At 44.7% G+C, this 23,493-nt stretch overlaps 1 protein-coding gene across 3 annotated transcripts in view; it reads left to right on the top strand.

Moving 5' to 3' along the window:
* The window catches only part of pam (peptidylglycine alpha-amidating monooxygenase), a 57,897-nt gene that overhangs the window by 32,896 nt on the left and 1,508 nt on the right, over window positions 1-23,493 (top strand). For 2 of the 3 annotated variants that reach the window (XM_076284413.1, XM_076284412.1), the window contains exons 12-25: window positions 1,122-1,225; window positions 2,923-3,122; window positions 3,881-3,943; window positions 9,005-9,304; window positions 12,595-12,724; window positions 14,821-14,937; window positions 15,085-15,157; window positions 15,266-15,476; window positions 15,710-15,913; window positions 16,792-16,910; window positions 19,061-19,160; window positions 20,270-20,323; window positions 21,821-22,207; window positions 22,744-22,803. In XM_076284413.1, coding sequence (XP_076140528.1) covers window positions 1,122-1,225; window positions 2,923-3,122; window positions 3,881-3,943; window positions 9,005-9,304; window positions 12,595-12,724; window positions 14,821-14,937; window positions 15,085-15,157; window positions 15,266-15,476; window positions 15,710-15,913; window positions 16,792-16,910; window positions 19,061-19,160; window positions 20,270-20,323; window positions 21,821-22,207; window positions 22,744-22,803 — 2,122 coding nt within the window. The remainder of the gene's footprint in view (window positions 1-1,121; window positions 1,226-2,922; window positions 3,123-3,880; window positions 3,944-9,004; window positions 9,305-12,594; window positions 12,725-14,820; window positions 14,938-15,084; window positions 15,158-15,265; window positions 15,477-15,709; window positions 15,914-16,791; window positions 16,911-19,060; window positions 19,161-20,269; window positions 20,324-21,820; window positions 22,208-22,743; window positions 22,804-23,493) is intronic. The other variant, XM_076284414.1, reaches the window with a different exon arrangement.

The raw sequence follows: 23,493 nt of genomic DNA, 5'->3' as shown, positions 1-23,493 counted from the left end.
CCCTCTGCATGCACTGCAGTCATTAGGGCAAATCAAACAGGCAATATACACTTCATATTTCATCACATAAGCACATTAAAGGGGAATACTGGCCTAGATGAAGTAGAATGCTTTACAAAGAATACATTTTGAGCAGTGGGGCCAATGTCCACACTCCCCACCAGCACTGTGTAAACATGAGAGAATAAATATCAAAGGTGAAATAGAAAATAAGCCCTGTTATATTCCCCCATTTTAAAATTTGCTGTGATCATTGTACATCAAAAAAATATGAACGGCTGTTACAGATTTTTTTTTTTTTTTTAAACAGCCACTTCTATTTGCATTGAAAATAAAAGTACAGAATTGCTTTCCACATGGTTTAGTCTAGCACAGGAATTTTCAAATCTATTCTCTACTTTCCATCATCATCATCATCATCAGTCACTGGTCTGACCCCGTTGGTCCGGTCGTTTAGATTGGCTGAGGACTCTTTGCCCTTTGCTGCTGTATCCCTTTGTTGAGTTCTGTCCAACCATTCGATTTGGAAACATTGCCGTTCACCCTTTTAACTTTTCCAAATCCTCACATATGACCGTGCAAGAAACTTTGATTCTTTTTATACTTAGGTGTCATCTCAACCATGAAATTACTTTTGCCCTTGAGAGAGATTCACTTTACCTTAGCTAAGCACATGAAAATCTGCGAACATACTTTTTTTTCATTATTAAACTTATAAGTGTCTCCTCTTGTAGATAGATATGTATATTGATTTTTGGGCCTCAAAATACATTACAGTGCAATTGGTTTCTACCTCTTGCCCTTTTCTTATTATTTTTTTTTTGCAAAGGATTTAAACTCTGTCAGTACTGGAAATGACATCTCGACAATTTGAGAAAGGTTGCCGTAAAATCATATATGCCATTGGCCTTTTTTGCTGCCATCACTGTTGCATGGTTGTTGCAAATCTGTATGTATAATTTAGGGGGAAAAACATTGTGGGAACTACTTTGCTGTTTGAACAAAATGGCGGACTTGCTTCTGGGGTTTAGCAATTTGACACATTTCTTTTGTGTTTTTTCTTTCTTTCTTTCTTTCTTTTTTTCTTTCTTGCTTTCTTTCTTTCTTTTGTTCCTGTCCAGGCGTTTTACCCGGTGAGCAACTCAATCACGGTGGAGTTCGGAGACACGCTGGCTGCCCGCTGCGTCTTCACTGGGGAGGGGAAGACGACAAAGACGCGCATCGGGTGAGTTCTTTCTCTTCTCTCCACTGATGATTTATTCATCTTCGCCTGCCCCTCGCCTGGTCCACAACACTAGTCCCAGTACTCCATAATTCAGGATGATGGCGGAGAGCTCTTCTCAGCGCTTCTGGAGCTGTGCAGTTCAAGATGGTACACTGATTTCTACTAGCTTTACTGTGAATAGTGCTGTTCCGGTGCTGTTCACCGGTCAGTCTGTTGTTCCCAGACCGTTGAGCAAGCACTACACATTTTACTTTTACTACATTTATGCACCATCTAGAGTGGTGGTGTATATTTAATCAAGATGCTGTATGTCGGCCCTGGAAATCATCAAATTAATTGAGAACCGAGGGACAATTTGGATTTCAAAACCGCAATAATAATAATAAACAATAATAAACGGACAAAAAATGGATTTAATATACATACATTTTAAACATGCATACATTTTCTTAGTCTTTTTAGCATCCATCTCTTCTAGTTGAATCAAATGCACATTGTATCCACTGAGGGTTTTTCTTGGTCCTGATGCTGAGTGCTGTGCATAGTGACTGCTCTGTGCTCTTTGGGGCATGCCTGAACGCTCCCCTGAATCTGTTTTGCATGGTGTCAAGATTGCGTGTGTCAGTCCCCGTCCGGTGTGTGTGTGCGTGTGTGTGTGTGTGTGTGTGTGTGCGTGTGTGTGTCTGTGTGTCTGTGTGTGTGTCTGTTAGAGCAGCCGCTGCAGCAGGTACGGCTGCCTGCCCGCTCAGAGAGGCAAGCATCATCAGTCAGTCCTGCTCACCAGTCCCTGAAGATGCCTGCTTGAGTGTGTCACATGTGTGTGTGTGTGTGTGTGTGTGTGTGTGTGTGTGTGTGTGCGTGTGCGTGTGTGATTGTGTGCACGCGTGCGAACGAGTGAGTAAGTGTGACTGCATGCATCGGCACACTGGCACTCAGAAAATCTAAGCCCCACCAAAGCTCTCTCTCTCTCTCTCTCTCTCTCGGGGTGTCCCTGGAGTGCTGTGCATTTTTCATGGTGAGAAGCCTCGTCGTCTTTACCAAGGCCCTGTCACACTGTATGTTGTATCTGTGCCTGTGTGTGTGTGTGTGTGTGTCTGTGCCTGCGTGTCTGCCCCTGTCACTCCTGTTGCTATGGTGATTGTTAGCGAGGCGCGGCGGCGGTGGCAGCAGCGGGGGGAATGTGCACTGACGCATCTTCCCAGGAAGTGCTGCGGCCCACGCACTCCTTCTCCCTTTCTTTCTCGCTCTCTCTCTCTCTCGCTCTATCACACATACACTTGCCTATCCTTATTGTCAGCAACACAAGTGAGAGCGAGGGAGAGAGAGGAGGGGGGGGAGAGAGAGAGAGAGAGACTGTAAAAGTAGAGAGGTGTATTAATTAGGAGCTTTGATTAAAATCGACTTGTGGGAACATCCCTGCCAAATGGAATTGTTTATAGTGACCCCTGAACCACAAAAGACTGCTGTACCCCAGGCTGGGTAATTGGATGCAAATTTTGGATCCATGCTCTCCTGCCTGGAAAATACACCTTTTTTTGGTCAAGCACACAATCAGGTAGTTTAGTGAACAGAAAACACCTGATAAGTGTGTAGATAAGAAAACAAAGAACTTTCTAGATTATTTATTTATTTTTTTTAGTCACTGAGTCACCTGCAGTGCTGACTCGGCAATGTGCTCTGTGCTTTTCTCTCCGCAGTGGGACTTCGGAAGATGAGATGTGCAACTTCTACATCATGTACTACATGGAGAGCAAGTACGCGACGCCCTACATGGACTGCATGAATCACGGGCCCAGCGAGCTCTTCAGGAGCATCCCCCCCGAGGCCAACGTCCCCATCCCCGTACCCGCGGGCCACATGATGATGGGCATGATGCACGGAGGCGCCCATGGTACAGGTAGGGGTCCGCAGACTTCACTGGAGTAAAAGCTTACCCGAAGCGCGTTCAAATTCGGTAAACAGTGGCGAACATATGTGGCAGAGATGTTTTCTCTGAACTGTTAAATTTGAACGATTTGGTGTAAACGTTCCGTTTTAATGGTAACCCGCCTCCTCGCCTTCAGTGCTACTGTATGTTCAAGAAGAACTATCTCCTCAAACTGTTCGCAAATGTTCATGGAGAACTCAGGGCAAACAGAGAACTGTTTGCTATTGTTCGCGAAAGTTCGCCTTTGTTTGCGAATGTGAACGCACCTCAGCTCTATACATTTCATTTGATGTAGTGTACACGCAGAGCATGAATCATGCTTTGCATGGTGGGGAGATCTTTTTTATAAGTGTTTTAAGAACGGAGTTGAAACTATACCATTTTGTGACATTCCAAATGTGTGTGTGTGAAGAACTGAGGATGGAAAGAATTTGCTGCTTGTATATGTCTCCTGGCTGCAGTATATTTCCTTTGTATAGGTTATTGTGAAGCATGTCTAAACTCTCTACATTATGTCAATATACAAGAGGTTATTGTGATATGGGAACATATGTTATTTATGTGTTTTTGGCTATTTGTAATACACACAAGGATTTTGCTGAACCTTACACAATTAATGTCCTCAACCTTTTTTTTTAGAGAGGATAAGATAATGGTTGTGTTATATAATTAGATGGTTAGTGCAAGAACAATGCAGTGACTTCCTTTTCTCTCAAATGTTTTTAAAGATGATCAGGATGACTCTGCCTTGCTCGAGCCAAAGAGAGCGGAGGAGGATGTTCTTGATCAGGGTGAGTTGTCTTGGAGACCGGTCCATAGATCTCAGAGATGAAACGCAGACCCTGACAGTCTGAAGGCAGTCTTGAGCAGACAGGCTGAATCAGTAGGGAGTCAGTTCATCAACTCAGAGTAACTCAGAAAACACCGCTCAATACCGTGGCATTAGCCAGCCGTGTGTGCAGTGATACCAGCGGGGACTAGGTGATATTTTCTGATCCCTGATCAACACATGTAAGTGAAAGAAAAGGGATGGAGTTGGGAGGTGAGAGACGAGTGAATAGGAAAACAAGGAGGTCCAGGCACTTGGGAGTGGGTGCTGACGTTTAGAAGCCTGTTGCCATGGTTACCTTTCTCGTCACCCCCGCCTCGCAGAGGATGCTAATGTTTCTCACCTTCGTGGCGTTATCTCTTAACACTTATGCAATAACAAACGCAGCCCCAGTCAAGTCACACACACACACACACACCTGAGGCCCTGTTCTAAAAACGACACTGGCCATCTCGATAGCGAACACCTGGCCCGTCCGCCCTCCATGCCTGACTCTAAGCAGATAGACAGATAGCCAGATAGACGGGCATCTGGGGGTGAGAAGGACGAACCCTTCCCTCGGGGGGCCTGGCGCAGAGAGAAAGTGAGCTGAGCCTGGCTTGTTGCCTCAACCTCGGCCCCCTTTGATGTTGTGACGCTTCTCTTCTGTGTTTGTTCATTAGGGAGCAGTCCAGGACATGGGCTCCCTTTAATCTCCGGACACCTGCTGGGAGAGCACAGCGGGGGGGGGGGTTAGAGGGTTTGGGCACGTCTCCCCCACACCGTCACGCAAATTTGCAAATCAGCAGAACCGGGCCGCGCGTACGTGGCGCTGAGCTCGCCCAAAGCTCGCCCGATCCCCGCCCGATCCCCCTCTCCTACGCAGAGAGATCTGCAGCCTGGTACTGCAACGCCCCCCCCCCACACACACACACACACCCACACACCCACACACCCACCCTCCCTCGTGGGTTTCTGGGTAAAATCAAAGACGTTAAGCAAAGTTCACAAGCAAGTTGTACATTAAGCTAACGAGCAAAGACAGATCAAGCTGTCTGCTAAATCATAAGAAAAAAACACCCTGCTCTGACAGTGATACAACTGATAATTAAACAAGCCCCAAGACAGATACTCAGACAGATGGACAGGATGTAAAAAATATTCAACAGCTGACTAGTTATTTATGTATCAACATTCATTATCCGGTTTTGCATCATTACATTGTCTGTCATGAACAGATAAAAAATTGCCATCAAAAAGTGCTGTATGCCAAATGTTTCAGCTAGTGAGAAGTGCTTGTGCTACCAGCATTACGGAATTACTTTTCAGCCTGTGGAGGTTAGGGAACGTGCCGGCATCCGGAACGGCTCAATGAGCCTCATCATTGTTGCCGCTCCTTGATACGACTCGGAGGCCGTGCACCATGCTGTCGGATGCTTTCTCTTTTTTTCCTTTCCCTTCGTCTTCTTCACTTTAATAACGGGAGCAGATTGCACCCGCGCTCCTACGGGAAGGCGCCCGCCATTAAAACCGCTCGCTACGTTTTTCTGCTGGATTCAGCGCTCCATTTCCATGCCCCAGAGTGTCGTCGCAATTCTTGCCCAAACGACATCATACATGCTGTAGTCAGGTATACAAGGGCATGCTTGACACAACCCAACACACACACACACACACACACACATACACACACACACACCTATTAGGCAGACGCTGCAGAGCTCACTTTGTTTGATTCTATTTGCTCAAGAATGCTCTCCCCGATTTCGGAAATAAACCGAGTGCTTTCAACCGCCTTGTCTGACCTTGCATGGTCGGACGACAGCAAGGAGTTGAGGGTATAGTTAATAATGCAATAAATATTCAGGGCCCAAACAGGACCCCCATGTTGACACTGTCCATGAATATTGGAATGGTAGCAGAAATCAATTTGTGAGGAAATGTAAAAGTAATTGGGTCTTGCTGTCAAGGCTGTCCACCTACGCCACTTAGCAGGCATGACCATTCAGATACACACACACACACACACACACACACACACACACACACACACACACACACACACACACACACACACACACACACACACAAATATATACACACACAAGCACACTTGACACCCACTCATTCACAAAAAACCCACTATGCAGAAAAAATGCCCAGTTTGAGTCATCGTTGCCCATGAGCTGAGGGCACTCGCTCAACAGATACAACCTTCCCAGAACAATGCCTCCCACCCACGCCCAATTTTTGTCCTCGCTTGCCTGTAGTGTGGCCACTCAATGCCATTATCCTGAAATGAGATTTGCCATTGTGGGCTCGCCCATTCACTAGGTGGAGTGAAGAACGGCCACTGTATGGCATCAGAGTTGTTTGTACAGCCTACGCTCTGGGCAAACAGACTAAGCCATTCAGCTTTACAAAATCTGCAAATCAATCAGAAACCTAATCATCTTCTTCTTGCGCTCTTCAATTGTTGATACATAGGATGATATTATTTGTGGATTACTTCCTATGAAGAAGTAGCCTACTTCTGTATCAAGGAATCTTTTATTTATAGATATAGATATTAGAATCACTTGCATTGTAGTTGGGCTCTTCAGTATTACTGACCATTCAACTATAGGAGGCTGTATCTGTTTCGTGCCATGCCCCGTGACCAGTTGTATGCCCATTGATTTGTACCACCCAGGGAGAACAGGACAACCTTAGCTTTCCTCACCTCTATTTTGATTGCACTCTCCTGGACGTGTTGGAGAGCCTGCTAAGTAAACAGCTCCCCATTGGTTTGGTTTGGTTGCCCGCAGCAACCCAGGGTTTGTCCTGTTGCCATGGTTCCTCCATGGGAACAGTAACAGCCAGTCATTCTGATGGCTTTATTGGTCGGGGAGGCCAATCGCTCAACAGATGGGCCCTCCCTTTGAGGAGCTGTGAGTGCCTTAGTTTTTTTCCCCCCTCTTGACTGAAAGATTGAGTGAATGTCCATCACATCTGTTTCAGTCCATGGAGACAGATTTTTAATTCCCTTTGACAAAGATCAGTCACATATCGAGGGCTTTGAAAGTTAGTGAAATGGGGTGTGATGTCTGCTGCTTGGTCCTGTGGATATAATTTGATCTGAATCAGATTTGTAGATAACAGTACATTTAAAATATTACACTTGTGTTGAAAGTTAAAATTGATATTGCACAGACACACACACACGCACACACGCACACACGCATACTCAAACACACGGCCACACAAATACACTCCCACACATTGTGTGTATTGAGATAAAATAAAAGATGTCCACATCGGCCATTTTCTCTCCTTACTGCTTATCCAGTAAATACAGAGAATGGCTGTGAGGACAAGGATTATGCCACCTCTCCTCCTCCTCATCCTCCTCCTTTGCTCCTCCCTCTTCATCCCTCCCTCTTCACCTTCTCATCAGCGGCAGCGGCGACGGCAGTGGTAACCTGAACGTGAGACTGTCATTATCTCACAGGCTCGCTGGCTCTCCGCCAGACAGCTTGATAAATCGCTGGCTATATTTGCCTTTGCTGTTATTAGGACACAAATTCCGGGGCTGTCACTCAGGGCTGCGGCGCGTTGTCTGGCCGTGTTTGCCCCCCGTGGTCGCTGACGGATGGGTGCAATAAATAAGAAGTGGCTCCGAGCTCGTACATCACTCCGGAGGCGGGTCCAATGCAACCCGGTTGTTCCCCCACCACCCACACACCCATACGCTCACACACACACACACACATACATATACCCCCCCTCCAAAACACCCACCACCCACCACTGACGCATTTATCCCAAATCATTTTGCCTCAGTGCGGTCCGGTTTCCCGGCTGTGACGCCACAAAGTGGATGAAACCCGAGCTTGTTGCTTTATCGGCAGCGGGCCACGGTGCTGCTGTGTCCGTGATGCCGCTTATTATACTCCCAGATGCTGTATTAGCCTAATGGGCCTTCAGCTTAATCCATTAAAGCTGACAACCACGTGCACGGAGGTCTGTCCACTTGAGATGCGGCGCGGGTCGCTGTCTGAGGCAGAGGAGGTCTCTGGGATTTTTTAATGAAATGTGTCGGAGGCGAGAGCTGTGTGTTCTAATGAGGAGCTGACCTTTTCCCTGGCAAAGGAGCCGTCTTGTACAATGACACTGTGGCTTACTGTGGCGTTGCGGGTATGGGTGGGCTAAGAAAAATGGCAGTCCTAGAGCAGCCTTCCAAAATCAAAGGTCTTAGCCCTGAGATATGTCAGCAAAGCGTTGCATTGCGTCATTTATCTGATTCCCGGAAAAAGTAGCATGCTCGCGAGTTGATTGAAACCAGTTCGCTCACGTCAAATTTAGTTTTAAACACACATTTTAAATATATCATAGTAAACTGCTGCAAAAAGGCTCAAAAAGATTTTTAGCTCCATGTCAATGAAAGTCCCTGAATGAACTCCTCTTGTAATTGAATTGACCCTAATCTTTTAACTTATTTACTGGTCACTGGATAGGGCCTCAGTGATTAAGCTATTGGAATTGGTATACTGTATATTGTGAGCCAAACACAAGAAATGCCTTCTCCAAGAAATGCCTTTCTCTATCTGTGTATGTCCTCATGTCTTACAGCTATTTCTTTCCTCCTCTGTCCTTCTGTAGTAAATGTTAACACGCCTGTTTTATCTGCGCTGCACTGTTTGTGCAGTTGTCATTCTTTGACGCATTTCTTGTCTGTTAACTTACAGTCTAAATCGACAAATCAGTTAGCCTGATATGCAAATCTCTTCAATCCATGGTCCAAGCTAGATGGATGCTACTTTTATGGCTCTTAATTTGTCTTAGAGGCCCCATCATGTAGATCTCCTCAAGAAATCTGTAAAAGAATGACATAACTGCAGATAGTCTTAGGCACTGTTTTTCTCACTTCTCAGCTTAATTCACACCGCCCACTCCTGTTCTTGTTCTTTTCCTCTCTTCCTCTCTCTCTCTCTCTCTCTCTCTCTCTCTTTCTCTCTTTTCCTGCTATTGTTGTTGTTTTTTTCTCCTTCTTCTGTCCGTGCAGGTGACATCTATTCCCTTCTCTCCAAACTCTTAAGGGAGAGGGAGGACGTAGTCCACGTGCATAAGTATAACCCCAGCGAGGTCGAGCGTGCCCAGGCCGACCTCCTCGACAGCTTAATGCAAAAGAAAGACCTGCCCTGGGCCAGTGCCAGGATAGGCTACAACCAGAGAGGCAATCCTATTCTGGTGAGGGACAGAGTACACAAGTTCCACCAGTTAGAGTCCACTGTCAGGCCGGCCTCGGGCAGGATTATGCCAGTCTTGCGGCCCGCTACTGTCGTGGCCAAGGCTGATAAAACAGGTGGGTTCATGTTTTTTTAAAACCGTGGGAGGAGGGGAATGGAAGGGGAGGGCTGTGTGGTTGCACAGCATATCAGCACCATGTCGAAAGCCAAATCGAATGCTTTCTTCATTGTGTCCCAATCCATACAAGCTTTTTTTTTGTTGTTAAAGTCATCGAGGCCACACGCCGTTCCATCCCACTGTTATCATGGCGCTTCTGATGTCACTTGCGTTGTCACACAGCCGGGGCCACCTCAATCCACTGCACACTGGCGGAACGATGTATGCATGACAGCAGAGTGGACAGAGTATGATATATATTCCGGCTGATACAATCTAGATGCAGAATGAATTAGCTACTGTTGGATTGGAATGATAAATGAATTTAAACAAGATTGCTGCTTAAATGATGGACAATTGCAAACATGGTTCTTGGACCAGTGCACTTCCACAGCTTGTTAGCAACATTCAATGCTTGACTGGAATTGTAAATGCTCGTCTGGCTGACATTGGGGGAAACAATCCACTGACATGTCAGTCTCAGCGTGCATTCGTTTAGCATTTCACCTGAATGGAAATGAGACCGTTTTGAGTGAGCGCACTCGCTCTGAATCCGTGTTGTTCCGCAACAGTCGGCCTGGTGCTTTTGTCCTGGTATACCTGGTGCCTGTGTTTAACTTCACAGGATGTGAATGGGAAGCATCCTGTGTTTGACATCACAGGATGCTTCCCATTGGCTTGCCATGTTGACATGATTCAGAGATTCAATTACCGAGCTGAACAGACGAAGATAAATTAGATTTCATGCATTTTTCCCCTCCCGACCCCCTCCCTTATTGTAGTGAAAGGCCAGAATGAGGATCTCTCTTCCAGGCCTAATAATTGTTATTCCCCAGGAGATGTTTTCTCAGGAATTATTCATGGAAGCTTCTCTTCCGACTTTGTGGGAGTCTGGAGTCTTGCCCTTGAGTCTGTTTATGTACCGTTGGCAAGTCAGGTGACAGGAAATGGAGTGCCAGGAGTTGATTGCTGTAAAAAAAACCTCCCCTTCCTGGTGTCAGCTGGTAGGAAGTGGTTTCATATCTTTTTACAAGAAGGCATTAGTAGCTGCTTTTGTTGACATCTATCAGAAACACAGCAGTGGTACAGGTTGTTATCAGTACGTAGAGATTTAGACTGCTGGATATTGGTTTACAGTCCATTTCAGTTGCAAGTGCAATTGGCATTTCACATGATCAAGTACCATTTCAATATTGTATAGTGTTTCCCTGTCTTTCCTGTTAGTCTTTGTTAATCCATTTAAAATACTGGCATTATTGCATTGAACATAACTCATTTCCCTCATTTGGGTTTTATGGATTGCTCCACAGTTTTCGTTCCCAGACAAACAGCCAGCGTCTCTGTTAAATCAGTAAATAACTGCATTTTGATAGTCACTCATCATAAACATAAACCATTTTATTCACACTGCAGTTTTCCAGACATTACAGCTGCCCCCTCTCTTAGCCATGTATTCACTGGACACCAATATGTGCATTCTTGGAATTTCTTGGCATTGTTGTAGTCAGTGAGATTGAATGGAGACGATCGTTCATTTGGCCATTTTGTTGTCTGGACTTGGCTGACCGCAGCCTGTCCCACAGACCTCTGCTAATTAGGAAGACCAATATTTTAGGACTCAATTGCTGACTGCAAACATCAACTGCGGTTGAAAAGTAAATACTTTTTTTTTGTGCAGAAAGTGTTTGTGTGTACTGCTTCATTTTGCATGCATGTGATTTTCTACTTTGCATGATTCTTGCTTTGGCAAAGATTCAATCTTTTCTGATAAATAGATGCTGCTTTGCCCAATCGAATGGCCTCAATTTCTTAACCAGCACTCTTGAATGAAAGAACAGTCCCTCGATATTGAATCAACCCTTATAAATATTGCTAGGCATCATGCATGTGGTACATCAAGGAATGTCCTTGAGACGTGATACTTTAATTTGAAATCAGACAGCGCTTTTGCATAGAATATATTTTAAAAATATTGATACATTTCAGTGTCAGCAGACATTACAGAACATTAGCATTAGAAAGTGGAAAACTTACCAAATGAAAAAATTTCCAAACCACACGTTACTGAGGAGCAGATGTACAAAGGAAGTGTAATCAGCATCTTTGTCAGTCTTCAGAAAGGCATGCTGTGCCTTTCTGTTTTGGATGGAATTTGCTAAGCACTCACTTAATCAGGTAAACAGCACTCGTTTCCATGCTCCAATTTGCGGTGCCCACAACTGAACAGTATGGTATCACACAGCTATGAACATTAAAAAGAATGAAAAGTTCAACAGGCATGAAATAATACAATACATGATAATAAAATGTCGACAAACAGCAAGATAATTCAGGGCAGTAATTCTGCTCCACTTAAAAAATACTCAAGCTATTTGTGCAGCTAGGCTATGGAAGATGTAATAGGCATAGGGCAGACATAGCAAAGGCTTAAGAAAGTTGAATTGGATTTTTTTACCCAAAAACAAATGTGTGCTGTTCCGAAATACCTAATAATTCATTCTCAACACTTCTTCCACTTATCCCACTTTTTCCTTGACCTTCCCATAAATGCATATGCATGAGTAAGAAAAGTGCAGCTTGCCTGATAGCTCTCCAGTGGCCAACAAAATGCTCTTTCATTTATCTGTAGTCAGTTTGTTCATAACGATGCCATGTCTTAAGGTGCAAATAAAGCGTGGAACGGGCACTAATGCAACACCAACACCACAGATGCCCTCGATTTCGTACCATCACTGTCAGCTTATCACTCCAAAAACTTTGCAAAGATTCACGTGGCAAAGAACATGGAGGCTTAGTGTTGGGTTAATTGAACAAATCAGATTGCTCACATCCCATTACGGCGAGAAATGAGGCAGACAGAGTATAGCATGATGCTCTCTCGATTAAACTCTCTGGGCCTTCTGCTCAATCAATCTCATTTAACTTGCTTTCAGATCTTCTCCCAGTCAGGACAAGGTTATCTAACACACAAGGTTATTAAGCAAGTTACTTAAAAAATGTGATGCTCAGGCCGGGAAGAAGAGACAGGGCAGTAAATCTTTCGAATGGAAGGTTTCGAATGGAAACTTTTGCACTCTTTCTTTGTGCTTTACCATGTGTCATTCTCTCATCACCTCCAGACGTCTAACCTGTGTGGAGCATTGACATTTGATTTTCTTGTTGTTGTTGTTGATGTTGTTGTTGTTGTTGTTGTTGTTGTGGAGGCCTGTGACACTGAAGTACCTCTGCTGTGTTGTGCTCGCTCACCAGGGGCTCATCTGGAGGAGACGGCCGACTGGCCCGAGGCGCCGCTGCAGCTGGGCCAGGTGTCAGGCCTGGCCCTGGACTCCGACGGCAACCTGGTCATCTTCCACCGCGGCGACCACCGATGGGGGATGAAGTAAGTTCCCGCCATCGCGACAAGCTCTTCCACAAGCACTTCCTCAAGCTGTTCCTTTAGGACACCCCACCCCACCCCACCCTAATAGTCGAGGATTCTCTTCACCGTCTGTCCATTAATGGCTTGTGGCTCTGCAGTGCACAGATGGCATTAGGAAACATTATTTGCTTTGGCCTGATTTGCCACTAAAACATATTCGTTTTTTCTTTTCTTTTTTGCATTTCCCTTAAGGCACTATGTCTGGATTCATTGCTAGCTGATGCGATTTCTTCCCTCTTTTCTCCATTTCTTTTCTTTAAAAGCGGATTGTTTTGGGCGGGAATGATGCCGTATTTGTACTGGAGTCATTAAATGTGTTGGATGGAGCCCCTGTAGAAAAGCGCTACAGTTTCACCGTGTCATTAGGCTAGCAGTATGCACGGCTCCCATGCAAATCTGCTGAGCTCCCAGGGTGCTAGCATTAGCATAAATTGAACTCTATCTAGGGCAAGTCATGAAAGAGACTTTGGCTTTGACGATGGCTTTTTATGAGGACCTCATTATTTGCCAGGATGCCTTCCAGATTGAACGCTCCAGACTTCCATAATGCCTAGTCCCCTTTAATGATGGCTCTGCAAAATATAACCCTCCCCTTGGCCATGAGTGGCAATCAGGCTGCGACGGTCAGCAATCACACCTCTTTTGCAGCTGCCCAAATGGATGTGTATTACAGGTTTGTGTTTGAAAAAAAAAGAAATTTCACAGAGGAAATCAAGCAAGCAAAGACCTCCCACAGGAGATGATGAAACAGAATTGTGTGTCCAAATCATAACGCTGTTATTTCCAAGGGGATCGGTTCATTCACCAAAACACTCCCTGATTCTCGGAAGACTGCAGAATCACCTCTCCTTCACCAATTAAGCTGCGGTGAGCCAGTGACACAGGGACAGGAAGGCTCGAATTGGAAGGCATTGAGTCTATTATAGCAACAGCTCTGATACGGCACTCCTCTCATCTGCTCAGCGTAAGTCAAGTAGAAGTGCCAAATGACCAGGCCCTAATGGGGTTGCTCTGGATAGTCGGCCGGCGCCACATGGGGCCGGGGATCCAGGTCTGGTACGGATCTGGCGCGGAGTTGGATGCTTTCTGGGATGGATGAGCCAAAGCCATCCATTCACACTCGTATGGCTGTGCCAGGCCAATGGCGATTCGAGGTGACCTTGCCTCTGTGATCTCCCAGGTGAGAGAGTGAGAGTGAGAGAGAGAGAGAGAGAGAGAGAGAGAGAGAATTAATGATGAGGAGTCAGAGGAGGGCTGTCACCCCTGTTAATCCATTAGCTCTGTTCAGTTCCTCCAGACTCCAAAGGGCTATTGTATTCCCCCCTCAAATCTTGTTTTAATTCATCATCTAAATGGTGTTGCAAAGCTCAGACAGGGAAAAAAGTGAGATTAAACACCAGGCCTGCAAAACATAATGTTGCTTGATTGAACTTGACTGAAGAATATAACTACTGAAAAACGAGGAGTTTTAGCCAGTGTTTCCGGAATATTCTAGCACCAGTGTTTGTGGAACTGATGTTGTACACCAGGGTATTGCCCAGTGAAGTTTCCAATACAGAAACAACCCAGGGGGTCTTGATTTCCTATCTATTCTCTTTTCAGTGTTTTTGCCTGTGAGGGTGCTTGTTATGCACAGCCTATTGCGAGGGAAGTTCATTTGGAGGCCACAGGCACAGGAAAGTGATGGATCAAGGACTCTGTGTTTATGCATGAGGATGCAAATATGCCTCGGCCCACAAGATAGCCTAACAGCCAGGCTTGGCTGATGGGTTTCTTGGCTCCCTTCAAGTTGTATGATTGAAGAAAGGGGGAGTAGTGGAAGGCTGTTGGCTGTTGGCTGTTTTATACGACAAAATGTTCAGTTAGGTTAAATTACTTTTTTCATTAGTTATCGTGTTTTTTGCGTACAGTATAAACAAGGAATCAGTGGGTTTGCCTCTTTATCCATTTCACTTTTTATGGACAAAAGAGCACATTTAGGTCAAAGAACCCATTATGTGTGATGTTAATGAGAACAACTTTTTTTCTGTCTTTTTGTGTTTTTCTTTGATTTGCAGTTCCTTTGACTACCAAGGCAGATACCTGGAAAGATCACTGGGGCCTATCCGGCAGCCCACTATCTTGGTCGTGGATCCAGCCAAAGGCAAAGTGCTCAGGGCTTCAGGCAGCAACATGTGAGTAGTGAAAGCAGCACTTATTTTAATCTAAAAGCCTAGAGAAAGTACAGTAAGCTTGATGTGAAACAAGCTTTTAAGCATCTATTTTGCCTTCTTTTAAATTTGTAAATAATAGAGAAAGTGTGTATTTCATTCCATTCGCAGGTTTTATATGCCACACGGAATCACAACGGATAAGGATAACAACTACTGGGTCACCGATGTAGCACTTCACCAGGTAAACACATGATGCGTCATTTTTGGGAGCTCAGACACACATATTGGATTAGTCATCACAACAGTGTTGTCACCCACCCCTTCATTATCACCCCCTCTGTCTGTGCAGGTCATGAAATTAAGTGGTGATGGTCAAGACAAGCCACTGGTAGTCCTGGGTGAGGCCTTTGTACCAGGAAGTGACGAGCACCATTTCTGCAAGCCCACGGATGTGGCCGTGGATCCCGAATCGGGCAACATCTATGTGTCCGACGGTTACTGCAACCGGAGAATCCTGACGTTCTCTCCCGACGGGAAATATCTCAAACAGTGGGGAGCAGGTGAGAACACACACACACACACACACACACACACACACACACACACACACACACACACACACACACACACATACATTCTTGGCCATGATGATGGCGATTCCATTACAGATTTTTACGAAGCCATAATGGCAGCCACAATGTTGCACACTTTTATTGCCATTTCATTGCCGTGGCTTTACTCCAGAAGTGTCTAACATGCCTCTGGCTTGTCCTCTCTGTGTCCTCCGTTCCAGGGTACACTGACCGCAGAAAACGACTACCCTTCCAGATTCCACACAGTCTGGTGTTCCTGCCAGACAGACGGGAGCTCTGCGTAGCGGACAGGGAGAACGGGCGCGTCCAGTGCTTCCTGGCCGAGACGGGGGAGTTCATCAAAGAGATCAAGAAGGACGAGTTCGGGGGAGAGGTTTTTGCCGTGTCCTACTCACCAGAGCAAGGTGGGTGCCTATGGTGACTGGTGATACTAGCACTGTACTAATATGAAGCTGCATTTCACAGTAAACAGTAATACCAGTATCATGCTCAGTTAGGCCTGCTGTTGTTGTTGTTGTTGTTATTGTTGTTCTCGAGTAGCATTTTTATTAGCTTTTTTTCCCATTTCAGGTTTTGATCCATGAGAGCCTGTGTATTTCAGTATCATTTTTCATAAACATGCAATTTCTTCAGCCTATTCTCTGTTCAAACCAAGCAATATTATAAACAGTGACTGCAGCCGCCCCAGAAATGAAATAAATAGGATTTAATGAGCCTTTGCATGTTACCATTCCCATAACAGCACTTTAATCTGAAGGCCGAAAAATCATAGTATGCATATACCAGGCTATAATAACCAAAGATTGCACGACTGTGTGAAAGGCCTAGCGTACATCATGTAATTGGTCATTAATGACAAAATTAGCCAGCGGTGTGTAAATGAATAATCCCTTATTCTGCAGTGTGGCCGATTCCTCAACCCTGATTAGCCAAAACTCATTAAGATTAAGCCAGCCGGCGTTTTTCTCCGCCGCTCATCCGTGAACACATCAAAGGCACACTCAAGTGCACATCGCAGGCAAAGGGAATGATAATGTTGCACCATTCAGAGCTCATCTGCATATATGAGTTCAGCCCAAACCCTCACCAGCCTCGCCTTGTCATGGCCGCCCTTTTGAATGGAGCCATCGTGGCCTACCACTGTCTTTGATGATGAATGCGATAAGGGGCTCCGATCAATATTAATGCCGGTCCTGCAGACCGCTGCTCTGTAATGCTAATCCATTTCTCTCTCTCTCTCTCTCTCTTTCTCTCTCTCTCTCTCTCTTTCTCTCTCTCTCAGGTGGTCTGATCTATGCCGTGAATGGGGAGTCTCCTACCGGCGTATCGGCGCCTCTCAGGGGCTTCGTGGTGAATTATTCAACCAAGGAGATCCTGGACACCTTCAGCCCCGACTCACAGGTTGGTAATCTCTGTGTGTTTTGCCCTTCTTTCTTTCTTACTTCCTTTCCTTTTCCCTTTCCCTTTCCCTTGCTTCCCCTCAGGTTCTTTGTTTTAAAATGCAATACTAAGCTGAGGCGCCAGGGCCTTCCACCCAGAGAAGACCAGAGCTGGGGGAAGTCAAGCGGACGTCTGGAATAGAATTCGAGCCAGCGAAGGGGTACAGGCATTTTCTTTTTCTGCTTTTCCGTTCCGAACCTGTCAGGGTTTCTGAATCATCCCCTGCATCGTTATACAGTGTCTCCAGAGTAGAGTATGAGCTAGGCTGGGAGAACGAATGAGCACGCTTGCACTGAATCTAACACCGTCTGAAAGGAAAGGAAATGGAAAACTTGTTCTCCTCCGTTCTCCAAGCAGAATCTCCAATCTCGTCGCCATGGAGTCAGTGTGGTGCTTTCAGCGTGGAGGACGGGACCGCTGAACAGTCACGAGGAAAAATTCACATTCACATCCTGCAGGTGTTCAGTGGCGGCCAACAAAACGCTAGAGGTTAAATTGGCTTGACCCCCTTTAGCCGATGGCTGTGTGCTCTTATCCAGAGCTGGTCCTTGATGGCCTGCCTTATACCGCGCTACCCTGGCTGTCCAGTGCAATGCTCTCAGCTTATATTTATGTGGAGGAATCGAGAGTGATGTTTCGCAGTCTGGCACACTGTGCTTTCACAGCCATTTGAAAATGAAAGCCGGGGAGCTGCAGATGTTATGCTGTGTCCATCACTGTAACGCCGCGGTGTGGACTGTGACTCAGCTTTGTAGCGCATTGCTCGGTGGAACTGGTCCCCGTTTGATGGCGTCGCGCTGTGACTCAGTGATGTTCACTGCAGTGAAGCGTGGTTGGCAAGGGCTGTGGCCTCCTCATCAAATGACTCAAATTCTTATGATTTTTTTTTTTCAACCAATGCTATCTCTCGAGGTAATTAACAGAAAAAACGGCTGGTCCTGGTATTTCTTTCATGTCTTATGTTTTATTCTCACAGAGTCATTTACATCTACAGCATTTAGATGAAATGATTGAATATCAATAGCCATATCAGAGCAAGTCGACATTTGGGACTAAATCTCTTAATCTACCTTCTTCACTGACTAATCTAAATTAAATTTAAGTATCGCCTAGCAAATCTATTTCCTCAAATCTCGTTTGTTTGGTAGACCATGATTAAAAGTTGTTTGAGTAATTTTCATTGGCTCATTACCACAGTAATAGCCAGAGAAACCCAAACAGAATAGATTTGCTGTAGTATGCTCATGAACACAGGACTCCAGGCTGAACAGGCATCAATAACATTTCTATGTTCTCCAAACCCTGCATCGAAGCATTGATCGTCTTGTGTACTGCGCCAGTATACATCCGATAGGCTTTTAGATACGGGGCAGGTAATCTTTGAGGTGGTGGCAAAGTAGCCTGTAGCTTTTGTCACTTCGACCCCCCCCCCTTTCCCTGCCTCCCCCTAAAGAAACTCACCCTAATCACACACACACACACACACACACAAAAACACATCAATGGGACATTTGTCCCCACAAACCCCCTTACACCAAGGTTATCACTGGGCAGCAGACTAGAGGCCAGCTCAGAGGCCTGAGATTGATTTTCCTTGCCCTGATGTTCTTGGCTCCCTTCACTGATGCCACTTAAAATATTGAGTCACTCCTACTGAAAGCCCCTTGTTGCTTCTTTAATTTTTTTTTCTTTTCACTAGTTTTTTTCCCTTATTCCCTTATTATTATTTCCTCTTCCTTCTTAGCTGCCTGACGCAGTTGTCCATGATTTAGTAGCTCTCTCTCTAATCAGATGCCCCCAGGGGCTATTTCATCAGTGTGGCAATAAATTCATTATGTGACAGAGCTATTTTGGGTTGTTACTGCTACAAGGGCACAGCTCTGTTAACCACACTGCCAAGGATTCATTTTAGAATCTAATTATAATATTATATGAAGCTAAGTATTAATAACTTATGTTTCAGTCAGGGAATGTATTGCATACATGCTAAAGGAACTGGTCTGTTTTTAGGTGTACAATTTAGAAAATGTCTTGAACAAAAGACAATTGCATTTTTGTACTCCAGTGTAAGGTCATAGATTTTGTTTTGTTTTTCTTGTGTTCCATTGTAGAAGTTCAAGATGCCTCACGACATTGTGGTCAGCAAGGATGGAAGTGTTTTTGTTGCAGATGCAGACACCAACTCTGTGATCAAGTTCGTCCCTGGAGGAAGTGAGTTCAAATCAGAAAAAAATCCTGATTTTTTTTTTTTGCTCAGCATGGCCAGAGTGTTCGGTGCAGAGATGTTTACAAAGTGTTACATCTTCAAAGGCAACACGTCAGGGGAAAAGTTTATATAGCCAATTCATATGAGGGAAAAGTTGCAGTCTGTAGAGGGGAAAGTTTAACAAACCTTGTCAATGGTGAAGTAAGGGTTTTTGGAGCACTTCCTAGATGTCCTAAAATGATCTCATGGAATAGTAATTGCACAGCAGTATATATATATATATATATATATATATGTATATATATATATATATATATATATATATATATATATATGTATATGTATGTGTGTGTGTGTGTGTGTGTGTGTGTGTGTGTGTTTTTGTCATAACATGGTCCTCACAGAATAAAATTGCTTTATGCAAATAGTGGTATGGATTGCAATATGTCTTATGATATACTTCAGGAAGTTTATCATATAGTGTGGATCAATACAGTTGTTATTTAACACGGTATGCCAACCAATGACAGTCATTTACAATCACTGACATATTTATACTCATTAATTACCCAACACGTCAGTACGTCATGGCTGACTGCCATTGTAAATAACATATGAATACTGAACAGTGCTGATGTTGAGTAAAATAATAGAATTGCTGGTGCATCCAACTTTGTGTAAGTCCTGCAGTGTCGAGAGACATTCTGGTTTGTCCTGTCCTACATTGGTTAGTAGAGGTGAGCTAACACAGTCTGGAATGTACAGCTCCCTTTACAGTACTGTATATACAGTACCATATCAGTTGAATTTGTGCTCAAGCAGTTTTGAGGTCAATGACGAAGGACGTTTCATAGTCAAGAGTGTTACAGTGTAGCGGTTTTCAATGATCCTTGTACAATGAAGTACCTCTGAATATAAAGGCAAGATTTCAGGTGTAGGATGTGAAAGTCTGGGAAAAGGACAAAGAGGCTCGCACTGACTGCTTTTGTCTGATATCGTGCCAAGGTCTGATGTCAGATCAAGGTGTGCTCTGTTGGATATAATTAACAATTAAACTGTGACAGTGTTGTGCCAAAAAAACAAAACAATGATTAACTCTCTGTTTCACTCCCAGAAGCTGACCACCGGTCTGTGAAAAAAGGTGGAATTGAAGTTCAGGAAATTGAAGGTACAAACCTCTGCGTTGTACATTGTACATTTGCCTTGTATTTTTTCTCAGTAACACCAAAGGAGTTTTTTCAGCATTCCATGCTATCCAGTGAAATCTTCACCCACTTACATTATTCCTTATGCAGTGATCTGTTTGATATATTTACATGGTGAGTTGTCAGGTACACTGGAAAATCAGTTTTCTCCCTGTGATTAGGACCTCCTAAGCTATAATTGACACACACACACACACACACACACACACAAACACACATTCAAACACAAAGGCAAAAATGGGGTGAATTTAAGCTCAGTAAAGGAAATATCTTTGACAACACCATCTGGCACTGAAAACAACATCTACTAGTGTATACACCGAATGTGCAAGTCTTTAAAAAAAAAAAAAAAAACACACAAAAAAACCATACTGATGTTAAATGGTACGCCTTGTTTTTTCGCCTTGCAGTCTTCTGTAAAGGATATTCCTCCCCACTATTCAAACAATTTAGTGTGAATGTGATACTGTATATATATATATATATAAGTTGGTGTGAAAGCAATTTAAGCAGTCTTCCAGTGCAGATTAAAATGGGTAAAGAAAGACAAGCATGCAGTAACATAGAATAATAACAACACCTCCAACACCACCAACTGTGAATACAAAATCCCCCCCTGTGTTCCGCAGCAAAGCCAGTGAGGCTTAGCAGCGTTAGTTGGGCCTCCAGTTTTGAAACCCCGCTCAAACATGGGCTCAGCCGTCAAAGCAGCCTGCCTTAGTCAACGGCGAGTGGGTAATTAGTTTCAGCCAAAATCCCAAACTGAGTGACATGTAGTTGTCAGAAAAATGACTATTATAAGGTCTGAAATGCTTGAATGAGGAAAAAAAATTATCTCTGTGCATAAACAATTTATTTTCAGTTATTATGTTCTGATGTTTTTTGATCTGATATCTTTGGTGCTGTCATTTTTATTGTTGTCCTCTGCTTCTTATCTTCTTTTGTTATCTCCTCACCACTCCCTTCACCTCCTGTCACTTTTTCTCTTTCCTCCCCTGCTCACTTCTCCTCTCTCCCCTCCCCTCCTCACTTCTTCTCTCTTCTTCCTCTCTTCTCCCTGCTCACTTCTCACCCTCTTCTCACTTCTCCTCTCTTCTGTCCTCTCTTCCTCTCTCCCCCTCTCCTCACTCCTCCCCTGCTCACTTCTCCTCTCTTCCTCTCTCCCCCTCTCCTCACTTCTCCTCTCTCCCCCTCTCCTCACTTCTCTCTCTTCCTCTCCTCTCTTCCTCTCTCCCCCTCTCCTCACTTCTCCTCTCTCTTCCTCTCTCCCCCTCTCCTCACTTCTCTCTCTTCCTCTCTCCCCCTCTCCTCACTTCTCCTCTCTCTTCCTCTCTCCCCCTCTCCTCACTCCTCCCCTGCTCACTTCTCCTCTCTTCTCCTCTCTCTTCCTCTCCTCTCCTCCTCTCTCCCCCTCTCCTCACATCCTGCCCTGCCCTGTTCTGCCCCTCACCATCACTCAGAGACAGAAACCATTGTCCAGGCCCACCTGACGCCTCTCCATAAGCTGCCTCAGCAGCACGCCATCGTGGTGGCAGCTGTTCAGAAGCAGCAGCAACAGCAGCAGCAGGCTCTACCGCCCCGGCAGCAGCAGCCACACCTGGAACAGCAGCAGCAGCAACAGCAACAGCAGCATCAGTCTGCTCTAGCCCCAGAGCCTCAAAAGCAGCAGCAGCAGCAGCAGCAACAGCAGCAGCCCGAGCAGGAGCACGAGAAGGAGAAGAGCACGGTCCGGCAGGCTGCCCAGGGTGTCTCCCCGGCCGTCATCACCACACTGCTGCTCATCCCGCTGGTGGTCGTGCTCGCCGTGGGCGTTTTCATCCGCTGGAAGAAGAGCCGCATGTATGGAGGTACTGACACATCCAAACAAACCATGTGCATTTTTACATATATGCTTTACAACACATTTAATGTATTGTAGATAGATAGATAGATAGATACTTTATTGATCCCCAAGGGGAAATTCAAGAATATATTGTATAGTATAGATATATTGTATTATATTGTATAGTATAGAATATATTGTATAGTATAGATATATTATGGCAAAATATATTAGATTACATTGTCTTTAAATGAGCCAAAGATCAGGATGTCTTTAAATTCCACAGAATTATTTCTGTTTGAAAGATAAAACTGTGGATATGAACTGTGCAATCCTCCACATTACAAGTTGCCCTTCCAACTTGAGATGTCTGATAAGAACAGCTTCAGTTCTATTATCAGTAAAGATTAAATAAAGGCTGTCAAAGCTTGTTATTTTATGGCAGATTTAATATAAAAAAATATTGAGCTGAGAAAATTGCGGTATTGTAATGCTGCTCTATCAAACTATCAAGCATGTAAGTGTTGGGTTTTTCATGGGTCTTCTTCCCCTCTGCCCTAGATGACTATGAAGTAAAACTGGAACCAAACTCCTCAGGTGGAATCCTGGGAAAACTGAGAGGTAAGTGTCCCTAATTACGAATGCTTCCCGCTTCACTGAAAAGGTACACTATACATAAAGTAAAATGGAGGTTTGCAGGTGTGCTCCTGACAAGGCTGAGGGTTAGGAGAAATTATAGTGTTGCCCGCCCTCTAGTGTCCAAAACACACTTCTGCAGCCGTATCCCTCTGCCTCCCTGTACGGTTCCACCCATCCTAGCTGGGGCTTCACAGAGCAAAGCGTTTAACCCATTAAGGCGCATCAGCCCAGTGCTTGAGGCCATCTTGTCTGGAACGAGGCCACTATGTCGAAGTGATCTTCACTCTCACCATCTGGCCACACCAAATTGCCTGTAGCCTGGAGGCAGAGGCTACACTGACGCACGTCCAGACTTGTAGGAGAGGTCGTGACTCTTCCCAGTGACAGTCAAGCCAAGCCCTTTGTGTCATCCTTGGAGTGTTGGTCACTAAACTTGAATCTTTTATGTGATATTTGTGTGATATGCTGAGTCCTGTCTATTCATCTAGCATACCATCTGTGCGTTTCCAATTGCCTATGAAGCAATTTCAGTATAGAGAGGTAGTTGGAAGCCCTTTGCTTTCTATAAGAGGATAATTACAAGGTACTAATTCATGTAGTTGATTGGCGATAATGGATTCACTTTATTAAATTATGTAAATACTCCATAAAGACATAAAGCGTCTCTGTTGC

Source organism: Alosa pseudoharengus, unplaced genomic scaffold (assembly GCF_046254945.1).
Source record: "Alosa pseudoharengus isolate Yale_2024_CS ecotype anadromous, Long Island Sound unplaced genomic scaffold, YU_APseudo_1.1 YU_APseudo_1.1_scf_14, whole genome shotgun sequence".
NCBI lineage: Eukaryota > Metazoa > Chordata > Actinopteri > Clupeiformes > Clupeidae > Alosa > Alosa pseudoharengus.
Note: the sequence above shows the minus strand (reverse complement) of the source record. Positions and strands in the feature narration are given on the sequence as shown.